Source organism: Salvelinus fontinalis, chromosome 41 (assembly GCF_029448725.1).
Source record: "Salvelinus fontinalis isolate EN_2023a chromosome 41, ASM2944872v1, whole genome shotgun sequence".
NCBI lineage: Eukaryota > Metazoa > Chordata > Actinopteri > Salmoniformes > Salmonidae > Salvelinus > Salvelinus fontinalis.
In genome coordinates, this window is record NC_074705.1 from 8,491,172 (window position 1) to 8,510,607 (window position 19,436).

At 45.1% G+C, this 19,436-nt stretch overlaps 1 protein-coding gene across 1 annotated transcript in view; it reads left to right on the forward strand.

Annotated features, from left to right (window-relative positions):
* Positions 1-19,436, forward strand: part of LOC129840409 (dynein regulatory complex protein 11-like) — a 48,570-nt gene that overhangs the window by 7,079 nt on the left and 22,055 nt on the right. The window contains exons 5-8 of the mRNA XM_055908256.1: positions 12,183-12,254; positions 14,032-14,240; positions 16,805-16,889; positions 16,985-17,140. Of these exons, the coding sequence (XP_055764231.1) occupies positions 12,183-12,254; positions 14,032-14,240; positions 16,805-16,889; positions 16,985-17,140 (522 nt within the window). The remainder of the gene's footprint in view (positions 1-12,182; positions 12,255-14,031; positions 14,241-16,804; positions 16,890-16,984; positions 17,141-19,436) is intronic.

Here is a 19,436-nt window from a genome sequence, read left to right on the forward strand (position 1 = left end):
GTAGTTCATCACTCTCTCTAGTTAGAGGGTTGTAGTTCATCACTCTCTCTCTAGTCAGATGGTTGTAGTTCATCACTCTCTCTAGTCAGAGGGTTGTAGTTCATCACTCTCTCTAGTTAGAGGGTTGTAGTTCATCACTCTCTCTAGTTAGAGGGTTGTAGTTCATCACTCTCTCTAGTCAGAGGGTTGTAGTTCATCACTCTCTCTAGTCAGAGGGTTGTAGTTCATCACTCTCTCTAGTCAGAGGGTTGTAGTTCATCACTCTCTCTAGTTAGAGGGTTGTAGTTCATCACTCTCTCTAGTCAGAGGGTTGTAGTTCATCACTCTCTCTAGTCAGATGGTTGTAGTTCATCACTCTCTCCAGTCAGAGGGTTGTAGTTCATCACTCTCTCTAGTCAGAGGGTTGTAGTTCATCACTCTCTCTAGTCAGAGGCTTGTAGTTCATCACTCTCTCTAGTCAGAGGGTTGTAGTTCATCACTCTCTCTAGTCAGAGGGTTGTAGTTCATCACTCTCTCTAGTTAGAGGGTTGTAGTTCATCACTCTCTCTCTAGTCAGAGGGTTGTAGTTCATCACTCTCTCTCCAGTCAGAGGGTTGTAGTTCATCACTCTCTCTCCAGTCAGAGGGTTGTAGTTCATCACTCTCTCTCTAGTCAGAGGGTTGTAGTTCATCACTCTCTCTCTAGTCAGAGGGTTGTAGTTCATCACTCTCTCCAGTTAGAGGGTTGTAGTTCATCACTCTCTCTAGTCAGATGGTTGTAGTTCATCACTCTCTCCAGTTAGAGGGTTGTAGTTCATCACTCTCTCTAGTTAGAGGGTTGTAGTTCATCACTCTCTCTAGTTAGAGGGTTGTAGTTCATCACTCTCTCTAGTCAGATGGTTGTAGTTCATCACTCTCTCTAGTCAGAGGGTTGTAGTTCATCACTCTCTCTAGTCAGAGGGTTGTAGTTCATCACTCTCTCTAGTTAGAGGGTTGTAGTTCATCACTCTCTCTAGTGAGAGGGTTGTAGTTCATCACTCTCTCTCTAGTCAGAGGGTTGTAGTTCATCACTCTCTCTCTAGTCAGAGGGTTGTAGTTCATCACTCTCTCTAGTTAGAGGGTTGTAGTTCATCACTCTCTCTCTAGTCAGAGGGTTGTAGTTCATCACTCTCTCTAGTTAGAGGGTTGTAGTTCATCACTCTCTCTCCAGTCAGAGGGTTGTAGTTCATCACTCTCTCTCTAGTTAGAGGGTTGTAGTTCATCACTCTCTCTCTAGTCAGAGGGTTGTAGTTCATCACTCTCTCTAGTTAGAGGGTTGTAGTTCATCACTCTCTCTAGTCAGAGGGTTGTAGTTCATCACTCTCTCTCTAGTCAGAGGGTTGTAGTTCATCACTCTCTCCAGTTAGAGGGTTGTAGTTCATCACTCTCTCCAGTCAGAGGGTTGTAGTTCATCACTCTCTCTCTAGTTAGAGGGTTGTAGTTCATCACTCTCTCTCTAGTTAGAGGGTTGTAGTTCATCACTCTCTCTCTAGTTAGAGGGTTGTAGTTCATCACTCTCTCTCTAGTTAGAGGGTTGTAGTTCATCACTCTCTCCAGTCAGAGGGTTGTAGTTCATCACTCTCTCTCTAGTTAGAGGGTTGTAGTTCATCACTCTCTCCAGTCAGAGGGTTGTAGTTCATCACTCTCTCCAGTCAGAGGGTTGTAGTTCATCACTCTCTCTCTAGTTAGAGGGTTGTAGTTCATCACTCTCTCTCTAGTCAGAGGGTTGTAGTTCATCACTCTCTCTAGTTAGAGGGTTGTAGTTCATCACTCTCTCTAGTCAGAGGGTTGTAGTTCATCACTCTCTCTAGTCAGAGGGTTGTAGTTCATCAATCTCTCTAGTCAGAGGGTTGTAGTTCATCACTCTCTCTAGTCAGATGGTTGTAGTTCATCACTCTCTCTAGTCAGAGGGTTGTAGTTCATCACTCTCTCTAGTCAGAGGGTTGTAGTTCATCTCTCTCTCTAGTCATAGGGTTGTAGTTCATCACTCTCTCTAGTCAGAGGGTTGTAGTTCATCACTCTCTCTAGTCATAGGGTTGTAGTTCATCACTCTCTCTAGTCAGAGGGTTGTAGTTCATCACTCTCTCTAGTCAGAGGGTTGTAGTTCATCACTCTCTCTAGTCAGATGGTTGTAGTTCATCACTCTCTCTCTAGTCAGAGGGTTGTAGTTCATCACTCTCTCTCTAGTCAGAGGGTTGTAGTTCATCACTCTCTCTAGTCAGAGGGTTGTAGTTCATCACTCTCTCTCTAGTCAGAGGGTTGTAGTTCATCACTCTCTCTCCAGTCAGAGGGTTGTAGTTCATCACTCTCTCTCTAGTTAGAGGGTAGTAGTTCATCACTCTCTCTAGTCAGATGGTTGTAGTTCATCACTCTCTCTAGTTAGAGGGTTGTAGTTCATCACTCTCTCTCTAGTCAGATGGTTGTAGTTCATCACTCTCTCTCTAGTTAGAGGGTTGTAGTTCATCACTCTCTCTAGTCAGATGGTTGTAGTTCATCACTCTCTCTCTAGTCAGAGGGTTGTAGTTCATCACTCTCTCTCCAGTCAGAGGGTTGTAGTTCATCACTCTCTCTCTAGTTAGAGGGTTGTAGTTCATCACTCTCTCTCTAGTTAGAGGGTTGTAGTTCATCACTCTCTCTAGTCAGATGGTTCTAGTTCATCACTCTCTCTCTAGTTAGAGGGTTGTAGTTCATCACTCTCTAGTTAGAGGGTTGTAGTTCTTCACTCTCTCTAGTCAGAGGGTTGTAGTTCATCACTCTCTCTAGTCAGAGGGTTGTAGTTCATCACTCTCTCCAGTCAGAGGGTTGTAGTTCATCACTCTCTCTAGTCAGAGGGTTGTAGTTCATCTCTCTCTAGTTAGAGGGTTGTAGTTCATCACTCTCTCTAGTCAGAGGGTTGTAGTTCATCCCACTCTCTCTAGTTAGAGGGTTGTAGTTCATCACTCTCTCTAGTCAGAGGGTTGTAGTTCATCCCACTCTCTCTAGTTAGAGGGTTGTAGTTCATCCCACTCTCTCTAGTCAGAGGGTTGTAGTTCATCCCACTCTCTCTAGTTAGAGGGTTGTAGTTCATCACTATCTCTAGTCAGAGGGTTGTAGTTCATCACTCTCTCTCTAGTCAGAGGGTTGTAGTTCATCACTCTCTCTCTAGTCAGAGGGTTGTAGTTCATCACTCTCTCTAGTCAGAGGGTTGTAGTTCATCCCACTCTCTCTAGTCAGAGGGTTGTAGTTCATCACTCTCTCTAGTCAGATGGTTGTAGTTCATCACTCTCTCTAGTCAGAGGGTTGTAGTTCATCACTCTCTCTAGTCAGATGGTTGTAGTTCATCACTCTCTCTAGTCAGAGGGTTGTAGTTCATCACTCTCTCTAGTCAGAGGGTTGTAGTTCATCACTCTCTCCAGTCAGAGGGTTGTAGTTCATCACTCTCTCCAGTCAGAGGGTTGTAGTTCATCACTCTCTCCAGTTAGAGGGTTGTAGTTCATCACTCTCTCTAGTTAGAGGGTTGTAGTTCATCACTCTCTCTAGTTAGAGGGTTGTAGTTCATCACTCTCTCCAGTCAGAGGGTTGTAGTTCATCACTCTCTCTAGTTAGAGGGTTGTAGTTCATCACTCTCTCTAGTCAGAGGGTTGTAGTTCATCACTCTCTCTAGTCAGAGGGTTGTAGTTCATCACTCTCTCCAGTTAGAGGGTTGTAGTTCATCCCACTCTCTCTAGTTAGAGGGTTGTAGTTCATCCCACTCTCTCTAGTTAGAGGGTTGTAGTTCATCACTCTCTCCAGTCAGAGGGTTGTAGTTCATCACTCTCTCTAGTCAGAGGGTTGTAGTTCATCACTCTCTCCAGTTAGAGGGTTGTAGTTCATCACTCTCTCTAGTTAGAGGGTTGTAGTTCATCACTCTCTCTAGTTAGAGGGTTGTAGTTCATCACTCTCTCCAGTCAGAGGGTTGTAGTTCATCACTCTCTCTAGTTAGAGGGTTTTAGTTCATCACTCTCTCTAGTCAGAGGGTTGTAGTTCATCACTCTCTCTAGTCAGAGGGTTGTAGTTCATCACTCTCTCCAGTTAGAGGGTTGTAGTTCATCCCTCTCTCTCTAGTCAGAGGGTTGTAGTTCATCACTCTCTCCAGTTAGAGGGTTGTAGTTCATCCCACTCTCTCTAGTTAGAGGGTTGTAGTTCATCACTCTCTCCAGTCAGAGGGTTGTAGTTCATCACTCTCTCTAGTCAGAGGGTTGTAGTTCATCACTCTCTCTAGTTAGAGGGTTGTAGTTCATCACTCTCTCTAGTTAGAGGGTTGTAGTTCATCACTCTCTCTAGTTAGAGGGTTGTAGTTCATCACTCTCTCTAGTTAGAGGGTTGTAGTTCATCACTCTCTCTAGTTAGAGGGTTGTAGTTCATCACTCTCTCTATTTAGAGGGTTGTAGTTCATCACTCTCTCTAGTTAGAGGGTTGTAGTTCATCACTCTCTCTAGTTAGAGGGTTGTAGTTCATCACTCTCTCTATTTAGAGGGTTGTAGTTCATCACTCTCTCTAGTTAGAGGGTTGTAGTTCATCACTCTCTCTATTTAGAGGGTTGTAGTTCATCACTCTCTCTAGTTAGAGGGTTGTAGTTCATCACTCTCTCTAGTTAGAGGGTTGTAGTTCATCACTCTCTCTAGTTAGAGGGTTGTAGTTCATCACTCTCTCTAGTTAGAGGGTTGTAGTTCATCACTCTCTCTAGTTAGAGGGTTGTAGTTCATCACTCTCTCTAGTTAGAGGGTTGTAGTTCATCACTCTCTCTAGTTAGAGGGTTGTAGTTCATCACTCTCTCTAGTCAGAGGGTTGTAGTTCATCACTCTCTCTAGTTAGAGGGTTGTAGTTCATCACTCTCTCTAGTCAGAGGGTTGTAGTTCATCACTCTCTCTAGTTAGAGGGTTGTAGTTCATCACTCTCTCTAGTCAGAGGGTTGTAGTTCATCACTCTCTCTAGTCAGAGGGTTGTAGTTCATCCCACTCTCTCTAGTCAGAGGGTTGTAGTTCATCCCACTCTCTCCAGTCAGAGGGTTGTAGTTCATCACTCTCTCCAGTCAGAGGGTTGTAGTTCATCCCACTCTCTAGTCAGAGGGTTGTAGTTCATCACTCTCTCCAGTTAGAGGGTTGTAGTTCATCCCACTCTCTCCAGTTAGAGGGTTGTAGTTCATCACTCTCTCTAGTCAGAGGGTTGTAGTTCATCACTCTCTCTATTTAGAGGGTTGTAGTTCATCACTCTCTCTAGTCAGAGGGTTGTAGTTCATCACTCTCTCTAGTTAGAGGGTTGTAGTTCATCACTCTCTCTAGTCAGAGGGTTGTAGTTCATCACTCTCTCTAGTCATAGGGTTGTAGTTCATCACTCTCTCTCTAGTCAGAGGGTTGTAGTTCATCACTCTCTCTAGTTAGAGGGTTGTAGTTCATCACTCTCTCCAGTCAGAGGGTTGTAGTTCATCACTCTCTCTAGTCATAGGGTTGTAGTTCATCACTCTCTCTAGTCAGAGGGTTGTAGTTCATCACTCTCTCTAGTTAGAGGGTTGTAGTTCATCACTCTCTCTCTAGTCAGAGGGTTGTAGTTCATCACTCTCTCTCTAGTCAGAGGGTTGTAGTTCATCACTCTCTCTCCAGTTAGAGGGTTGTAGTTCATCCCACTCTCTCCAGTTAGAGGGTTGTAGTTCATCACTCTCTCTAGTCAGAGGGTTGTAGTTCATCACTCTCTCTAGTCAGAGGGTTGTAGTTCATCACTCTCTCTAGTTAGAGGGTTGTAGTTCATCACTCTCTCTAGTCATAGGGTTGTAGTTCATCACTCTCTCTCTAGTCAGAGGGTTGTAGTTCATCACTCTCTCTAGTCAGAGGGTTGTAGTTCATCACTCTCTCTAGTCAGAGGGTTGTAGTTCATCACTCTCTCCAGTCAGAGGGTTGTAGTTCATCACTCTCTCTAGTCATAGGGTTGTAGTTCATCACTCTCTCTCTAGTTAGAGGGTTGTAGTTCATCACTCTCTCCAGTCAGAGGGTTGTAGTTCATCACTCTCTCTAGTCAGAGGGTTGTAGTTCATCCCACTCTCTCCAGTCAGAGGGTTGTAGTTCATCACTCTCTCTCCAGTTAGAGGGTTGTAGTTCATCCCACTCTCTCCAGTTAGAGGGTTATAGTTCATCACTCTCTCTAGTCAGAGGGTTGTAGTTCATCACTCTCTCTAGTCAGAGGGTTGTAGTTCATCACTCTCTCCAGTCAGAGGGTTGTAGTTCATCACTCTCTCTAGTCAGAGGGTTGTAGTTCATCACTCTCTCTAGTTAGAGGGTTGTAGTTCATCACTCTCTCTAGTCATAGGGTTGTAGTTCATCACTCTCTCTAGTCAGAGGGTTGTAGTTCATCACTCTCTCTAGTTAGAGGGTTGTAGTTCATCACTCTCTCTCTAGTCAGAGGGTTGTAGTTCATCACTCTCTCTAGTTAGAGGGTTGTAGTTCATCACTCTCTCCAGTCAGAGGGTTGTAGTTCATCACTCTCTCTAGTTAGAGGGTTTTAGTTCATCACTCTCTCTAGTCAGAGGGTTGTAGTTCATCCCTCTCTCTCTAGTCAGAGCGTTGTAGTTCATCACTCTCTCCAGTTAGAGGGTTGTAGTTCATCACTCTCTCTAGTTAGAGGGTTGTAGTTCATCACTCTCTCTATTTAGAGGGTTGTAGTTCATCACTCTCTCTAGTTAGAGGGTTGTAGTTCATCACTCTCTCTATTTAGAGGGTTGTAGTTCATCACTCTCTCTAGTTAGAGGGTTGTAGTTCATCACTCTCTCTAGTTAGAGGGTTGTAGTTCATCACTCTCTCTAGTTAGAGGGTTGTAGTTCATCACTCTCTCTAGTTAGAGGGTTGTAGTTCATCACTCTCTCTAGTTAGAGGGTTGTAGTTCATCACTCTCTCTAGTTAGAGGGTTGTAGTTCATCACTCTCTCTAGTCAGAGGGTTGTAGTTCATCACTCTCTCTAGTTAGAGGGTTGTAGTTCATCACTCTCTCTAGTCAGAGGGTTGTAGTTCATCACTCTCTCCAGTCAGAGGGTTGTAGTTCATCACTCTCTCTAGTCAGAGGGTTGTAGTTCATCACTCTCTCTAGTCAGAGGGTTGTAGTTCATCACTCTCTCCAGTCAGAGGGTTGTAGTTCATCACTCTCTCTAGTCATAGGGTTGTAGTTCATCACTCTATCTCTAGTCAGAGGGTTGTAGTTCATCACTCTCTCTAGTTAGAGGGTTGTAGTTCATCACTCTCTCTAGTCAGAGGGTTGTAGTTCATCACTCTCTCTAGTCAGAGGGTTGTAGTTCATCCCACTCTCTCTAGTCAGAGGGTTGTAGTTCATCCCACTCTCTCCAGTCAGAGGGTTGTAGTTCATCACTCTCTCTAGTCAGAGGGTTGTAGTTCATCCCACTCTCTAGTCAGAGGGTTGTAGTTCATCACTCTCTCTAGTCAGAGGGTTGTAGTTCATCACTCTCTCCAGTTAGAGGGTTGTAGTTCATCCCACTCTCTCCAGTTAGAGGGTTGTAGTTCATCACTCTCTCTAGTCAGAGGGTTGTAGTTCATCACTCTCTCTATTTAGAGGGTTGTAGTTCATCACTCTCTCTAGTCAGAGGGTTGTAGTTCATCACTCTCTCTAGTTAGAGGGTTGTAGTTCATCACTCTCTCTAGTCAGAGGGTTGTAGTTCATCACTCTCTCTAGTCAGAGGGTTGTAGTTCATCCCACTCTCTCTAGTCAGATGGTTGTAGTTCATCACTCTCTCTAGTTAGAGGGTTGTAGTTCATCACTCTCTCTAGTCAGATGGTTGTAGTTCATCACACTCTCTAGTCAGAGGGTTGTAGTTCATCACTCTCTCTAGTCAGATGGTTGTAGTTCATCACTCTCTCTAGTCAGAGGGTTGTAGTTCATCACTCTCTCTAGTTAGAGGGTTGTAGTTCATCACTCTCTCTAGTCAGAGGGTTGTAGTTCATCACTCTCTCCAGTCATAGGGTTGTAGTTCATCACTCTCTCTCTAGTCAGAGGGTTGTAGTTCATCACTCTCTCTAGTTAGAGGGTTGTAGTTCATCACTCTCTCCAGTCAGAGGGTTGTAGTTCATCACTCTCTCTAGTTAGAAGGTTGTAGTTCATCACTCTCTCTCTAGTCAGAGGGTTGTAGTTCATCACTCTCTCTCTAGTCAGAGGGTTGTAGTTCATCACTCTCTCTCCAGTTAGAGGGTTGTAGTTCATCCCACTCTCTCCAGTTAGAGGGTTGTAGTTCATCACTCTCTCTAGTCAGAGGGTTGTAGTTCATCACTCTCTCTAGTCAGAGGGTTGTAGTTCATCACTCTCTCCAGTCAGAGGGTTGTAGTTCATCACTCTCTCTCTAGTCAGAGGGTTGTAGTTCATCACTCTCTCTAGTTAGAGGGTTGTAGTTCATCACTCTCTCCAGTCAGAGGGTTGTAGTTCATCACTCTCTCTAGTCATAGGGTTGTAGTTCATCACTCTCTCTCTAGTCAGAGGGTTGTAGTTCATCACTCTCTCTAGTCATAGGGTTGTAGTTCACCACTCTCTCTCTAGTCAGAGGGTTGTAGTTCATCCCACTCTCTCTAGTTAGAGGGTTGTAGTTCATCACTCTCTCCAGTCAGAGGCTTGTAGTTCATCACTCTCTCTCTAGTTAGAGGCTTGTAGTTCATCACTCTCTCTCCAGTTAGAGGGTTGTAGTTCATCCCACTCTCTCCAGTTAGAGGGTTATAGTTCATCACTCTCTCTAGTCAGAGGGTTGTAGTTCATCACTCTCTCTAGTCAGAGGGTTGTAGTTCATCACTCTCTCCAGTCAGAGGGTTGTAGTTCATCACTCTCTCTAGTCATAGGGTTGTAGTTCATCACTCTCTCTCTAGTCAGAGGGTTGTAGTTCATCACTCTCTCTAGTTAGAGGGTTGTAGTTCATCACTCTCTCCAGTCAGAGGGTTGTAGTTCATCACTCTCTCTAGTCAGAGGGTTGTAGTTCATCCCACTCTCTCCAGTCAGAGGGTTGTAGTTCATCCCACTCTCTCCAGTTAGAGGGTTGTAGTTCATCCCACTCTCTCCAGTTAGAGGGTTGTAGTTCATCACTCTCTCTAGTCAGAGGGTTGTAGTTCATCACTATCTCTAGTCAGAGGGTTGTAGTTCATCTCTCTCTAGTTAGAGGGTTGTAGTTCATCACTCTCTCTAGTTAGAGGGTTGTAGTTCATCACTCTCTAGTCAGATGGTTGTAGTTCATCACTCTCTCTCTAGTCAGAGGGTTGTAGTTCATCACTCTCTCTAGTCAGATGGTTGTAGTTCATCACTCTCTCTAGTCAGATGGTTCTAGTTCATCACTCTCTCTCTAGTCAGAGGGTTGTAGTTCATCACTCTCTCCAGTCAGAGGGTTGTAGTTCATCACTCTCTCTAGTCAGATGGTTGTAGTTCATCACTCTCTCTAGTTAGAGGGTTGTAGTTCATCACTCTCTCTAGTCAGAGGGTTGTAGTTCATCACTCTCTCTCTAGTCAGAGGGTTGTAGTTCATCACTCTCTCTAGTCAGAGGGTTGTAGTTCATCACTCTCTCCAGTCAGAGGGTTGTAGTTCATCACTCTCTCCAGTCAGAGGGTTGTAGTTCATCACTCTCTCCAGTCAGAGGGTTGTAGTTCATCACTCTCTCCAGTCAGAGGGTTGTAGTTCATCACTCTCTCCAGTCAGAGGGTTGTAGTTCATCACTCTCTCTATTTAGAGGGTTGTAGTTCATCACTCTCTCTAGTCAGAGGGTTGTAGTTCATCACTCTCTCTCTAGTCAGAGGGTTGTAGTTCATCACTCTCTCTAGTCAGATGGTTGTAGTTCATCACTCTCTCTCTAGTCAGAGGGTTGTAGTTCATCACTCTCTCCAGTCAGAGGGTTGTAGTTCATCACTCTCTCTAGTCAGAGGGTTGTAGTTCATCACTCTCTCTAGTCAGAGGGTTGTAGTTCATCACTCTCTCTAGTTAGAGGGTTGTAGTTCATCACTCTCTCTAGTCAGAGGGTTGTAGTTCATCACTCTCTCTATTTAGAGGGTTGTAGTTCATCACTCTCTCCAGTCAGAGGCTTGTAGTTCATCACTCTCTCTAGTTAGAGGGTTGTAGTTCATCACTCTCTCTAGTCAGAGGGTTGTAGTTCATCACTCTCTCTAGTCAGAGGGTTGTAGTTCATCACTCTCTCTATTTGGAGGGTTGTAGTTCATCACTCTCTCTAGTCAGAGGGTTGTAGTTCATCACTCTCTCTAGTCAGAGGGTTGTAGTTCATCACTCTCTCTATTTAGAGGGTTGTAGTTCATCACTCTCTCTAGTCAGAGGGTTGTAGTTCATCACTCTATTTATAGGGTTGTAGTTCATCACTCTCTCTAGTCAGAGGGTTGTAGTTCATCACTCTCTCTAGTCAGAGGGTTGTAGTTCATCACTCTCTCTAGTTAGAGGGTTGTAGTTCATCACTCTCTCCAGTCAGAGGGTTGTAGTTCATCACTCTCTCCAGTCAGAGGGTTGTAGTTCATCACTCTCTCCAGTCAGAGGCTTGTAGTTCATCACTCTCTCTCTAGTTAGAGGCTTGTAGTTCATCACTCTCTCCAGTCAGAGGGTTTTTGCTCAAAGATGGGTAACAGAATACCATCTGTATTAAACCCTGCTATACACTTGGACTGAGTCCAAGTCCATATCGATGGCTGCTTTTACTTTGTGTGGAGAAATGGGTCCAAGTGATATAGTTTTCTGCCTGCTTTGCAAAAAGGCACAAGAACTTCATCTCAACAATGTTATCTCAATGTCACCTCTCTGCTGTTGGTTGGTTCAGAACCATAGTACCACCTGTCACCTCTCTGCTGTTGGTTGGTTCAGAACCATACTACCACCTGTCACCTCTCTGCTGTTGGTTGGTTCAGAACCATAGTACCACCTGTCACCTCTCTGCTGTTGGTTGGTTCAGAACCGTAGTACCACCTGTCACCTCTCTGCTGTTGGTTGGTTCAGAACCATAGTACCACCTGTCACCTCTCTGCTGTTGGTTGGTTCAGAACCATAGTACCACCTGTCACCTCTCTGCTGTTGGTTGGTTCAGAACCATAGTACCACCTGTCACCTCTCTGCTGTTGGTTGGTTCAGAACCATAGTACCACCTGTCACCTCTCTGCTGTTGGTTGGTTCAGAACCATAGTACCACCTGTCACCTCTCTGCTGTTGGTTGGTTCAGAACCATAGTACCACCTGTCACCTCTCTGCTGTTGGTTGGTTCAGAACCATAGTACCACCTAGATGTTCTCGTACAGACACCCAGATGTCAAAACGCAGGGTCATCACATTACATGATCAGCAAGGTCATGGAAACAAACACCTACAATTCAGACTCACTTTCAGTTCCCCCCACCATTCTCTCTCATCGGCCCAAGTGTAAACCATCTCTGGCCTAACAAAGCCGCTGGGCACATTGCTTTCACGGAGGAATCGGGTGTGTAGATATTTTCTGGAGAGGTTGGATCATGTGTCGTTATAATAATGTGGCATGGCTGAGGTAGTGACAGGTGGTTCTGTTGACCTGACCTGTTAGGGTTCATGTTCAGGTCAGAGCGCTGGGTCAATGTTAATCCCTGTCTTGCACAAGGGACAGTATCGATCAAACACTGTTAGACAAACCTGACTTTGTAAGCAGCACCTTGGTAGAACAGGACACTACTTTTATATCAGATGTCACCACCACTGTGACTGATACAGAGGCTCATTCCTCCCTGCAGTAGTGTTGCATTCCTCGTCTATGTCGGTGGGAGATATCATTGGAGCAGAGCAGCCAAAGAGAGGGGTCTCTTCCGTGGGGGGGAAAAAGCAGGTGTTATCATGTGTAGCGTCTGTCTCCTGCCTGCCAGCCCCCAGGACCTGAGTGTTTGGCATTTGTCGGGCTCTGCTCAGCTCTCAGCTGTTCATGCAATGCAGTATGGGCATGCTGGTTATAAAATCCCCTTTTGTCTGTCCCCTTGTGTTGTGTTCTACTCGACTCGTTTTATGTTCTATGTGTGTCTTGTTTTGGGTTCTAGGTATGTCTTTTTGTGTTCTATGTGTCCTGTTTTTCTGGTGTGTTCTAGGTGTCCTGTGTTGTGTCCTAGTTGTTCTGGTGTGTTCTAGGTGTCCTGTGTTGTGTCCTAGCTGTCCTGTTGTTCTGGTGTGTTCCAGGTTTGGCGGGGCTACAGTCAGAGGAAGAGGACCAGGAGAGAACGGCTGGAGGAGATGATATTCCTGGGAATGGTGGGTGTACTTGTTCACTGTTCTCTCTACCAGGACTGTGTTGGGTAACAAAGGGGCAGGGTTACTCTGAGTCAGTAAACACAGACTATCACAGACACGTCAATATTGTGAAGGTCAGCCAATCAGTACCAGTGGTGATAACCAGACAAGCCTTGGTGCCATGGTAACTTTGTTAAATCTGTTTGTCACTCTCTCTCTCTCTCAATTCAATTCAATTTTAATTAAATTTAAGGGGCTTTATTGAGATGGGAAACATTGCCTAAGCAAGTGAAATAGATCATAAACAAACGTGAAATAAACAATAAAACAGTAAACATTACACTCACAAAAGTTACAAAAGAATAAAAACATTTCAAATGTGATATTATGTCTATATACATTGCTGTAACGATGTGCAAATAGTTAAAGTACAAAGGGGAAATAAATGGTGTTTGTTCTTCACTGGTTGCCCTTTTCTTGTGGCAACAGGTCACAAATCTTGCTGCTGTGATTGGATTGGATTTGGATTCAAATTCTTCGTGGTTCTGTGTAATCTGAGGGAAATATGTGTCTCTAATATGGTCATACATTGGGCAGGAGGTTAGGAAGTGCAGCTCAGTTTCCACCTCATTTTGTGAGCAGTGTGCACATAGCCTGTCTTCTCTTGAGAGCCAGGTCTGCCTATGGCGACCTTTCTCAATAGCAAGGCTATGCTCACTGAGTCTGTACTTAGTCAAAGCTTTCCTTAATTTTGGGTCAGTCACAGTGGTCAGGTATTCTGCCACTGTTAATTCTTTCCAATGTGTCAAGTAATTATATTTTGTTTTCTCATGATTTGGTTGTGTCTAATTGTGTTGCTGTCCTGGGGCTCTGTTCACAAACACAAACACACCCCACAGAGCCCCAGGACAGCAACACAATTAGGGTCTGTTTGTGTTTGTGAACAGAGCCCCAGGACCAGCTTGCTTAGGGGACTCTTCTCCAGGTTCATCTCTCTGTAGGTGATGGCTTTGTTATGGAAGGTTTGGAAATCACTTCCTTTTAGGTGGTTGTAGAATTGAACGGCTCTTTTCTGGATTTTGATAATTAGCGGGTATCGGCCTAATTTTGCTCTGCATGCATTAGTTTGTGTTTTACGTTGTACACTGAGGATATTTTTGCAGAATTCTGCATGCAGTCTCAATTTGGTGTTATTCCCATTTTGTGAATTCTTGGTTGGTGAGTGGACCCCAGACCTCACAACCATAAAGAGCAATGGGTTCTATAACTGATTCAAGTATTTTTAGCCAGATCCTAATTGGTATGTCGAATTGCATGTTCCTTTTGATGGCATAGAAGGCCCTTCTTGCCTTGTCTCTCAGATCGTTCACAGTTTAGTGGAAGTTACCTGTGGCGCTGATGTTTAGGCTGAGGTATGTTTAGGTTTTTGTGTGCTCTAGGGCAACGGTGTCTAGATGGAATTTGTATTTGTGGTCCTGGCGACTGGACCTTTTTTGGAACACCATTATTTTAGTCTTACTGAGATTTACTGTCAGGGCCCAGGTCTGGCAGAATCTGTGCGGAAGATCTAGGTGCTGCTGTAGGCCCTCCTCCTTGGTTGGTGACAGAAGCACCAATTCATCAGCAAAGAGTAGACATTTGACTTCCGATTCTAGTAGGGTGATGCCGGGTGCTGCAGACTGTTCTAGTGCCCTCGCCAATTCGTTGATATATATGTTGAAGAGGGTGGGGCTTACGCTGCATCCCTGTCTCACCCCACTAATCTCTATAGCTGTGTCTGGTCCTCCCTGGTCCTCAGGTCCCTCCAGAGCAGCAGCAGCAGAGGCCCAGCGTGGCCCAACTGAAGGCCCAGCAGGTGGAGACGACTCGCAGGCTGGTCCAGGAGGAGAATGAGGCTGAGTACCAGAGGGCCCTGGTCAGCATCAAGGAGTCTGTGCGTGCCGTGGACGGCCCTGACCTACGGGAAACTCTGCAAGAGCAGATCAGACAGTGGTTTATTGAGTGCCGGTGAGACAGGCAGGCAACGGGAAGTCTGTCTTCTTTCACAGTAGCTGTATCTTTTTTGTGTTATCTTCTCTCTCTCCCAACCTAAGTCCTCCCTCTTTCACTGCCATGTCTCTCAGGTTATCACACCCATAGACTCTTCCTGGCTCTTGCAAAACCCTTCACCACCAGTATGTGTCTATCCCTGTTCGTGTCATTAAGAGGAGGTTGGAATGGAAAAGGGGGGAGAACAAGAGCAAAAACAGAGTGTTAGTGTGAGGCCTAATGTCTGTTAGGTGCAGGATATGGCTGGAGGAAAGGAGTCACAGTCAGTGGCTATGTGTGTCTTCCCTCTATGTGTGTCTTCCCTCTATGTGTGTTTCCCCTCCATGTGTGTCTTCCCCTCTATGTGTGTCTTCCCTTTATGTGTGTATTCCCCTCTATGTGTGTCTTCCCTCTATGTGTGTCTTCCCCTCTATGTGTGTCTTCCCCTCCATGTGTGTCTCCCCTCTATGTGTGTCTTCCCTCTATGTGTGTCTTCCCCTCTGTGTGTCTTCGCCTCTGTGTGTCTTCCACTCAATGTGTGTCCTCCCTCTATGTGTGTCCTCCCTCTATGTGTGTCTTCCCCTCTATGTGTGTCTTCCCTCTATGTGTGTCTTCCCCTCTATGTGTGTCTTCCCCTCTATGTGTCTTCCCCTCTATGTGTGTCTTCCCCTCTATGTGTGTCTTCCCTCTATTTTTGTCTTCCCTCTATGTGTGTCTTCCCCTCTATGTGTGTCCTCCCTCTATGTGTGTCCTCCCTCTATGTGTGTCCTCCCTCTATGTGTGTCTTCCCCTCTATGTGTGTCTTCCCCTCTATGTGTGTCTTCCCCTCTATGTGTGTCTTCCCTCTATGTGTGTCTTCCCCTCTATGTGTGTCTTCCCCTCTATGTGTGTCTTCCCCTATGTGTGTCTTCCCCTATGTGTGTCTTCCCCTCTATGTGTGTCTTCCCCTCTATGTGTGTCTTCCCCTCCATGTGTGTGTCTTCCCTCCATGTGTGTGTCTTCCCCTCCATGCTAGCTGCCTATTAGTGCATTCCAGGGTGATTTATGGTTGGCCAGCGGTGGGTGCTGCCTGCCTACCCAGTAGATCAGGAACAATGGACATAAGTCATCCAGGCTGGGGGCCCTGGAGAGCCCTGGGGAGTGAACAGAGAGAGAACAGCTCCCATGGGTACGAAGCAATGACCCACAATGGCCCTGGCCTCCACATTCAGCCCCAGTGTGCATCCCAAAAGGCACCCTATTCCCTAAATAGTGTACTACGTTTGACCAGAGCCCTATGGGCCCATTTGGGATGCAACACCAGTGTCTCAGGCTCCAGCCCGGCCTCCACGGCCCTGCCCTCTGCTGTGACCTCGGCTGAGCTGCTGACAACATTATAAGCACCGTGACGGATGGATGAGGTGGTCACACCCTCCAGGGTAGTCTAAACTCTAAACCCTGTCGGTACAGCTTCCTCAACCTGTCTGATGAGAATCTAAACCCTGTCGGTACAGCTTCCTCAACCTGTCTGATGAGAATCTAAACCCTGTCGGTACAGCTTCCTCAACCTGCCTGATGAGAATCTAAACCCTGTCGGTACAGCTTCCTCAACCTGTCTGATGAGAATCTAAACCCTGTCGGTACAGCTTCCTCAACCTGTCTGATGAGAATATAAACCCTGTCGGTACAGCTTCCTCAACCTGTCTGATGAGAATCTAAACCCTGTCGGTACAGCTTCCTCAACCTGCCTGATGAGAATCTAAACCCTGTCGGTACAGCTTCCTCAACCTGTCTGATGAGAATCTAAACCCTGTCGGTACAGCTTCCTCAACCTGCCTGATGAGAATCTAAACCCTGTCGGTACAGCTTCCTCAACCTGTCTGATGAGAATCTAAACCCTGTCGGTACAGCTTCCTCAACCTGCCTGATGAGAATCTAAACCCTGTCGGTACAGCTTCCTCAACCTGTCTGATGAGAATCTAAACCCTGTCGGTACAGCTTCCTCAACCCGTCTGATGAGAATCTAAACCCTGTCGGTACAGCTTCCTCAACCTGTCTGATGAGAATCTAAACCCTGTCGGTACAGCTTCCTCAACCTGTCTGATGAGAATAGAAAAGTTTCGAGGCCAAGAGGAGAGGACCAGATTTGAAGGAAGTTGGAAGCTAAACTTTGGTTCACAGGGTTGCTCTAAGGTTTAGGATAATGAGAGCTGGAAGGGAAGTGAGGATACATATGTTGCTCTAAGGTTTAGGATAATGAGAGCTGGAAGGGAAGTGAGGATACATAGTTTGGCATTCTGAAGAGCAATTCCTGGTCGGGTGATTATTTTCTCTCCACGTAGAGATAACTGCTCCATGACGTGAACCACCCCTAATTAGTGGAAGTATCTGAAGCATTTAGTAAACCATTAGGAGGGTCTGCCCTCTGGTGACCTTGTTGGAGGTCTGCCATCTAACTCTGACATAGTACAACTCATCAAGAATGATATATCTGTAATGAAAATGATCATTTAAGAACAGGAAGTGTCCCAGATTGTGCCTTTAAAACATGCTATTTATTGTAGAGATGCTACTGGAAAGTTTCCTGACTTCCCCAATGCTGAGGATGGGGGATCAACAGCCATATTTGCACAGAAGACACCTGACCAGGTAGAATAAGGACCCATGGTCTTCATCTAACCCACAGACAGTTAACAAACACTCCCTTTCTTTTTCTATGCTCATCTCATTTTTGTTCCTGCTAGGTCGCTGCAGAATTAGCAGTGAAAGAGGAAGAGAAGGAGAAGAAGAGGAAAGACAACATAAATAAAGATAAGAAGGGTGGGAAGGACCGCAAGGATCAGAAGAAAGACAAGAAGCGGAAAAGCAAACAGAAGAAAGGAGGAAAAGAAGAAGGAGAGGTGGGCTCAGACAAGGCTTGGCCAATAGTGGCTCATGTTATTAAACAGACAAGGCTTGGCCAATAGTGGCTCATGTTATTAAACAGACAAGGCTTGGCCAATAGTGGCTCATGTTATTAAACAGACAAGGCTTGGCCAATAGTGGCTCATGTTATTAAACAGACAAGGCTTGGCCAATAGTGGCTCATGTTATTAAACAGACAAGGCTTGGCCAATAGTGGCTCATGTTATTAAACAGACAAGGCTTGGCCAATAGTGGCTCATGTTATTAAACAGACAAGGCTTGGCCAATAGTGGCTCATGTTATTAAACAGACAAGGCTTGGCCAATAGTGGCTCATGTTATTAAACAGACAAGGCTTGGCCAATAGTGGATCATGTTATTAAACAGACAAGGCTTGGTCAATAGTGGCTCATGTTATTAAACAGACAAGGCTTGGCCAATAGTGGCTCATGTTATTAAACAGACAAGGCCTGGTGGCCAATAGTGGCTCATGTTATTAAACAGACAAGGCTTGGTGGCCAATAGTGGCTCATGCTATTAAACAGACAAGGCTTGGTGGCCAATAGTGGCTCATGTTATTAAACAGACAATGCTTGGCCAATAGTGGCTCATGTTATTAAACAGACAAGGCTTGGTGGCCAATAGTGGCTCATGCTATTAAACAGACAAGGCTTGGTGGCCAATAGTGGCTCATGTTATTAAACAGACAATGCTTGGCCAATAGTGGCTCATGTTATTAAACAGACAAGGCTTGGTGGCCAATAGTGGCTCATGTTATTAAACAGACAATGCTTGGCCAATAGTGGCTCATGTTATTAAACAGACAAGGCTTGGTGGCCAATAGTGGCTCATGCTATTAAACAGACAAGGCTTGGTGGCCAATAGTAGCTTCAGAATTGCTTTATCCAGGCTTTTGATAAGAAGAGCTCAGTTTATTCTCTTCCCCTGAAACATAACTGATCTGAGTCTGACCTTCATTCCATTCTTAAAACAAAGTGAATCATAACTGATCTGAGTCTGACCTTAACGACATTCTTAAAAAAAAGTGAATCATAACTGATCTGAGTCTAACCTTAACTACATTCTTAAAACAAAATGAATCATAACTGATCTGAGTCTGACCTTAACGACATTCTTAAAACAAAGTGAAACATCCAAAACCTTCAGAAGCCCACAGAGTCTCAAAGTCAAACCAGTCGACCGAAAGTGTAAGTGACAGAGTGCTTTTCCTCTTAAGCGAATTGAAGTAGGCGCTTTATTGCAGCCTCTCTCCACCTGTTTTCCTCATGAAGGCCCAATCCCACTGGACGTGCACAATTAAGACCATCAAATACACCTCCGCTACTAAATCAGAGGCTAAGCGGTAGAGCTTTGTCCCATGGTCTTCTCAGATGATTGAGGGTGTGGTGGAACGATAGAGATGTTTACTGCTGAAGACTGTGAAGAATCTGTGAGGAAATGTTTCTGATTTCAGTCAAGTGTTCCTCAAAATGGTTTGTTCAAGCCAAGGATTCAGTCCCAGTCCACATCCCCCTTGCATGAACACACCCCATGGAACAACAATATGTCTCTCGTTGTCCCACATCAAGCCAATGAAACTAAGGGCTATATTCATTCTGTATCGCTGAAGCGTTACAGATTACGCAATACAAATGTAAAGGTAAATTCCTATGGAGCTGACATGTGCAGCGTTTATTGTGAATGAAGGCTCAGCTAATGCTGGAACATTGGCTTTAAATTTAAATCACTCTGTAACACTGTATTTCCTGGATACGGATTGAATAGAGCACTAAGATTATTCATGCCTACTTTGTTGAATGACTTCTATGACTATAAATCTCTTATTGAAGTAGCTAATATGTGTTCCTGAACAGAATAGCAACAGCTATTGGATAAGGAGGTCACTTGTTTTCAATCAAAGTCTATTTAACCGGGTTTACCGTACAATCCTGGACATCCGGTTACAGAGTTTGCTTGAATAGGGCTCTTAGAATAGCTGTGATGATGGTTGAGGGTGATAATGTAGGATTAAAGCCATAAGAACTGAGATGTTCAGGAGAACAGAGCTGAGGCTTGGCAGAGCTTCTCTCCTTTGTAGTTGGGAGTCACTTTAGCCTCTCAGACAGAATGGCACAGTGTGCTTCTGAGTGAGGTGTGTGATTAAACTAGCACTCTGCAGTCTGGCAGAGAGTCTAAAAGCAGACTGACCGTCTCAGAGATAAAACCAATGTGTCTCAGTCTGTCACTCACGCCTTTACCAGAGACAGATAGAGTTCAAAATGGCATGATACTT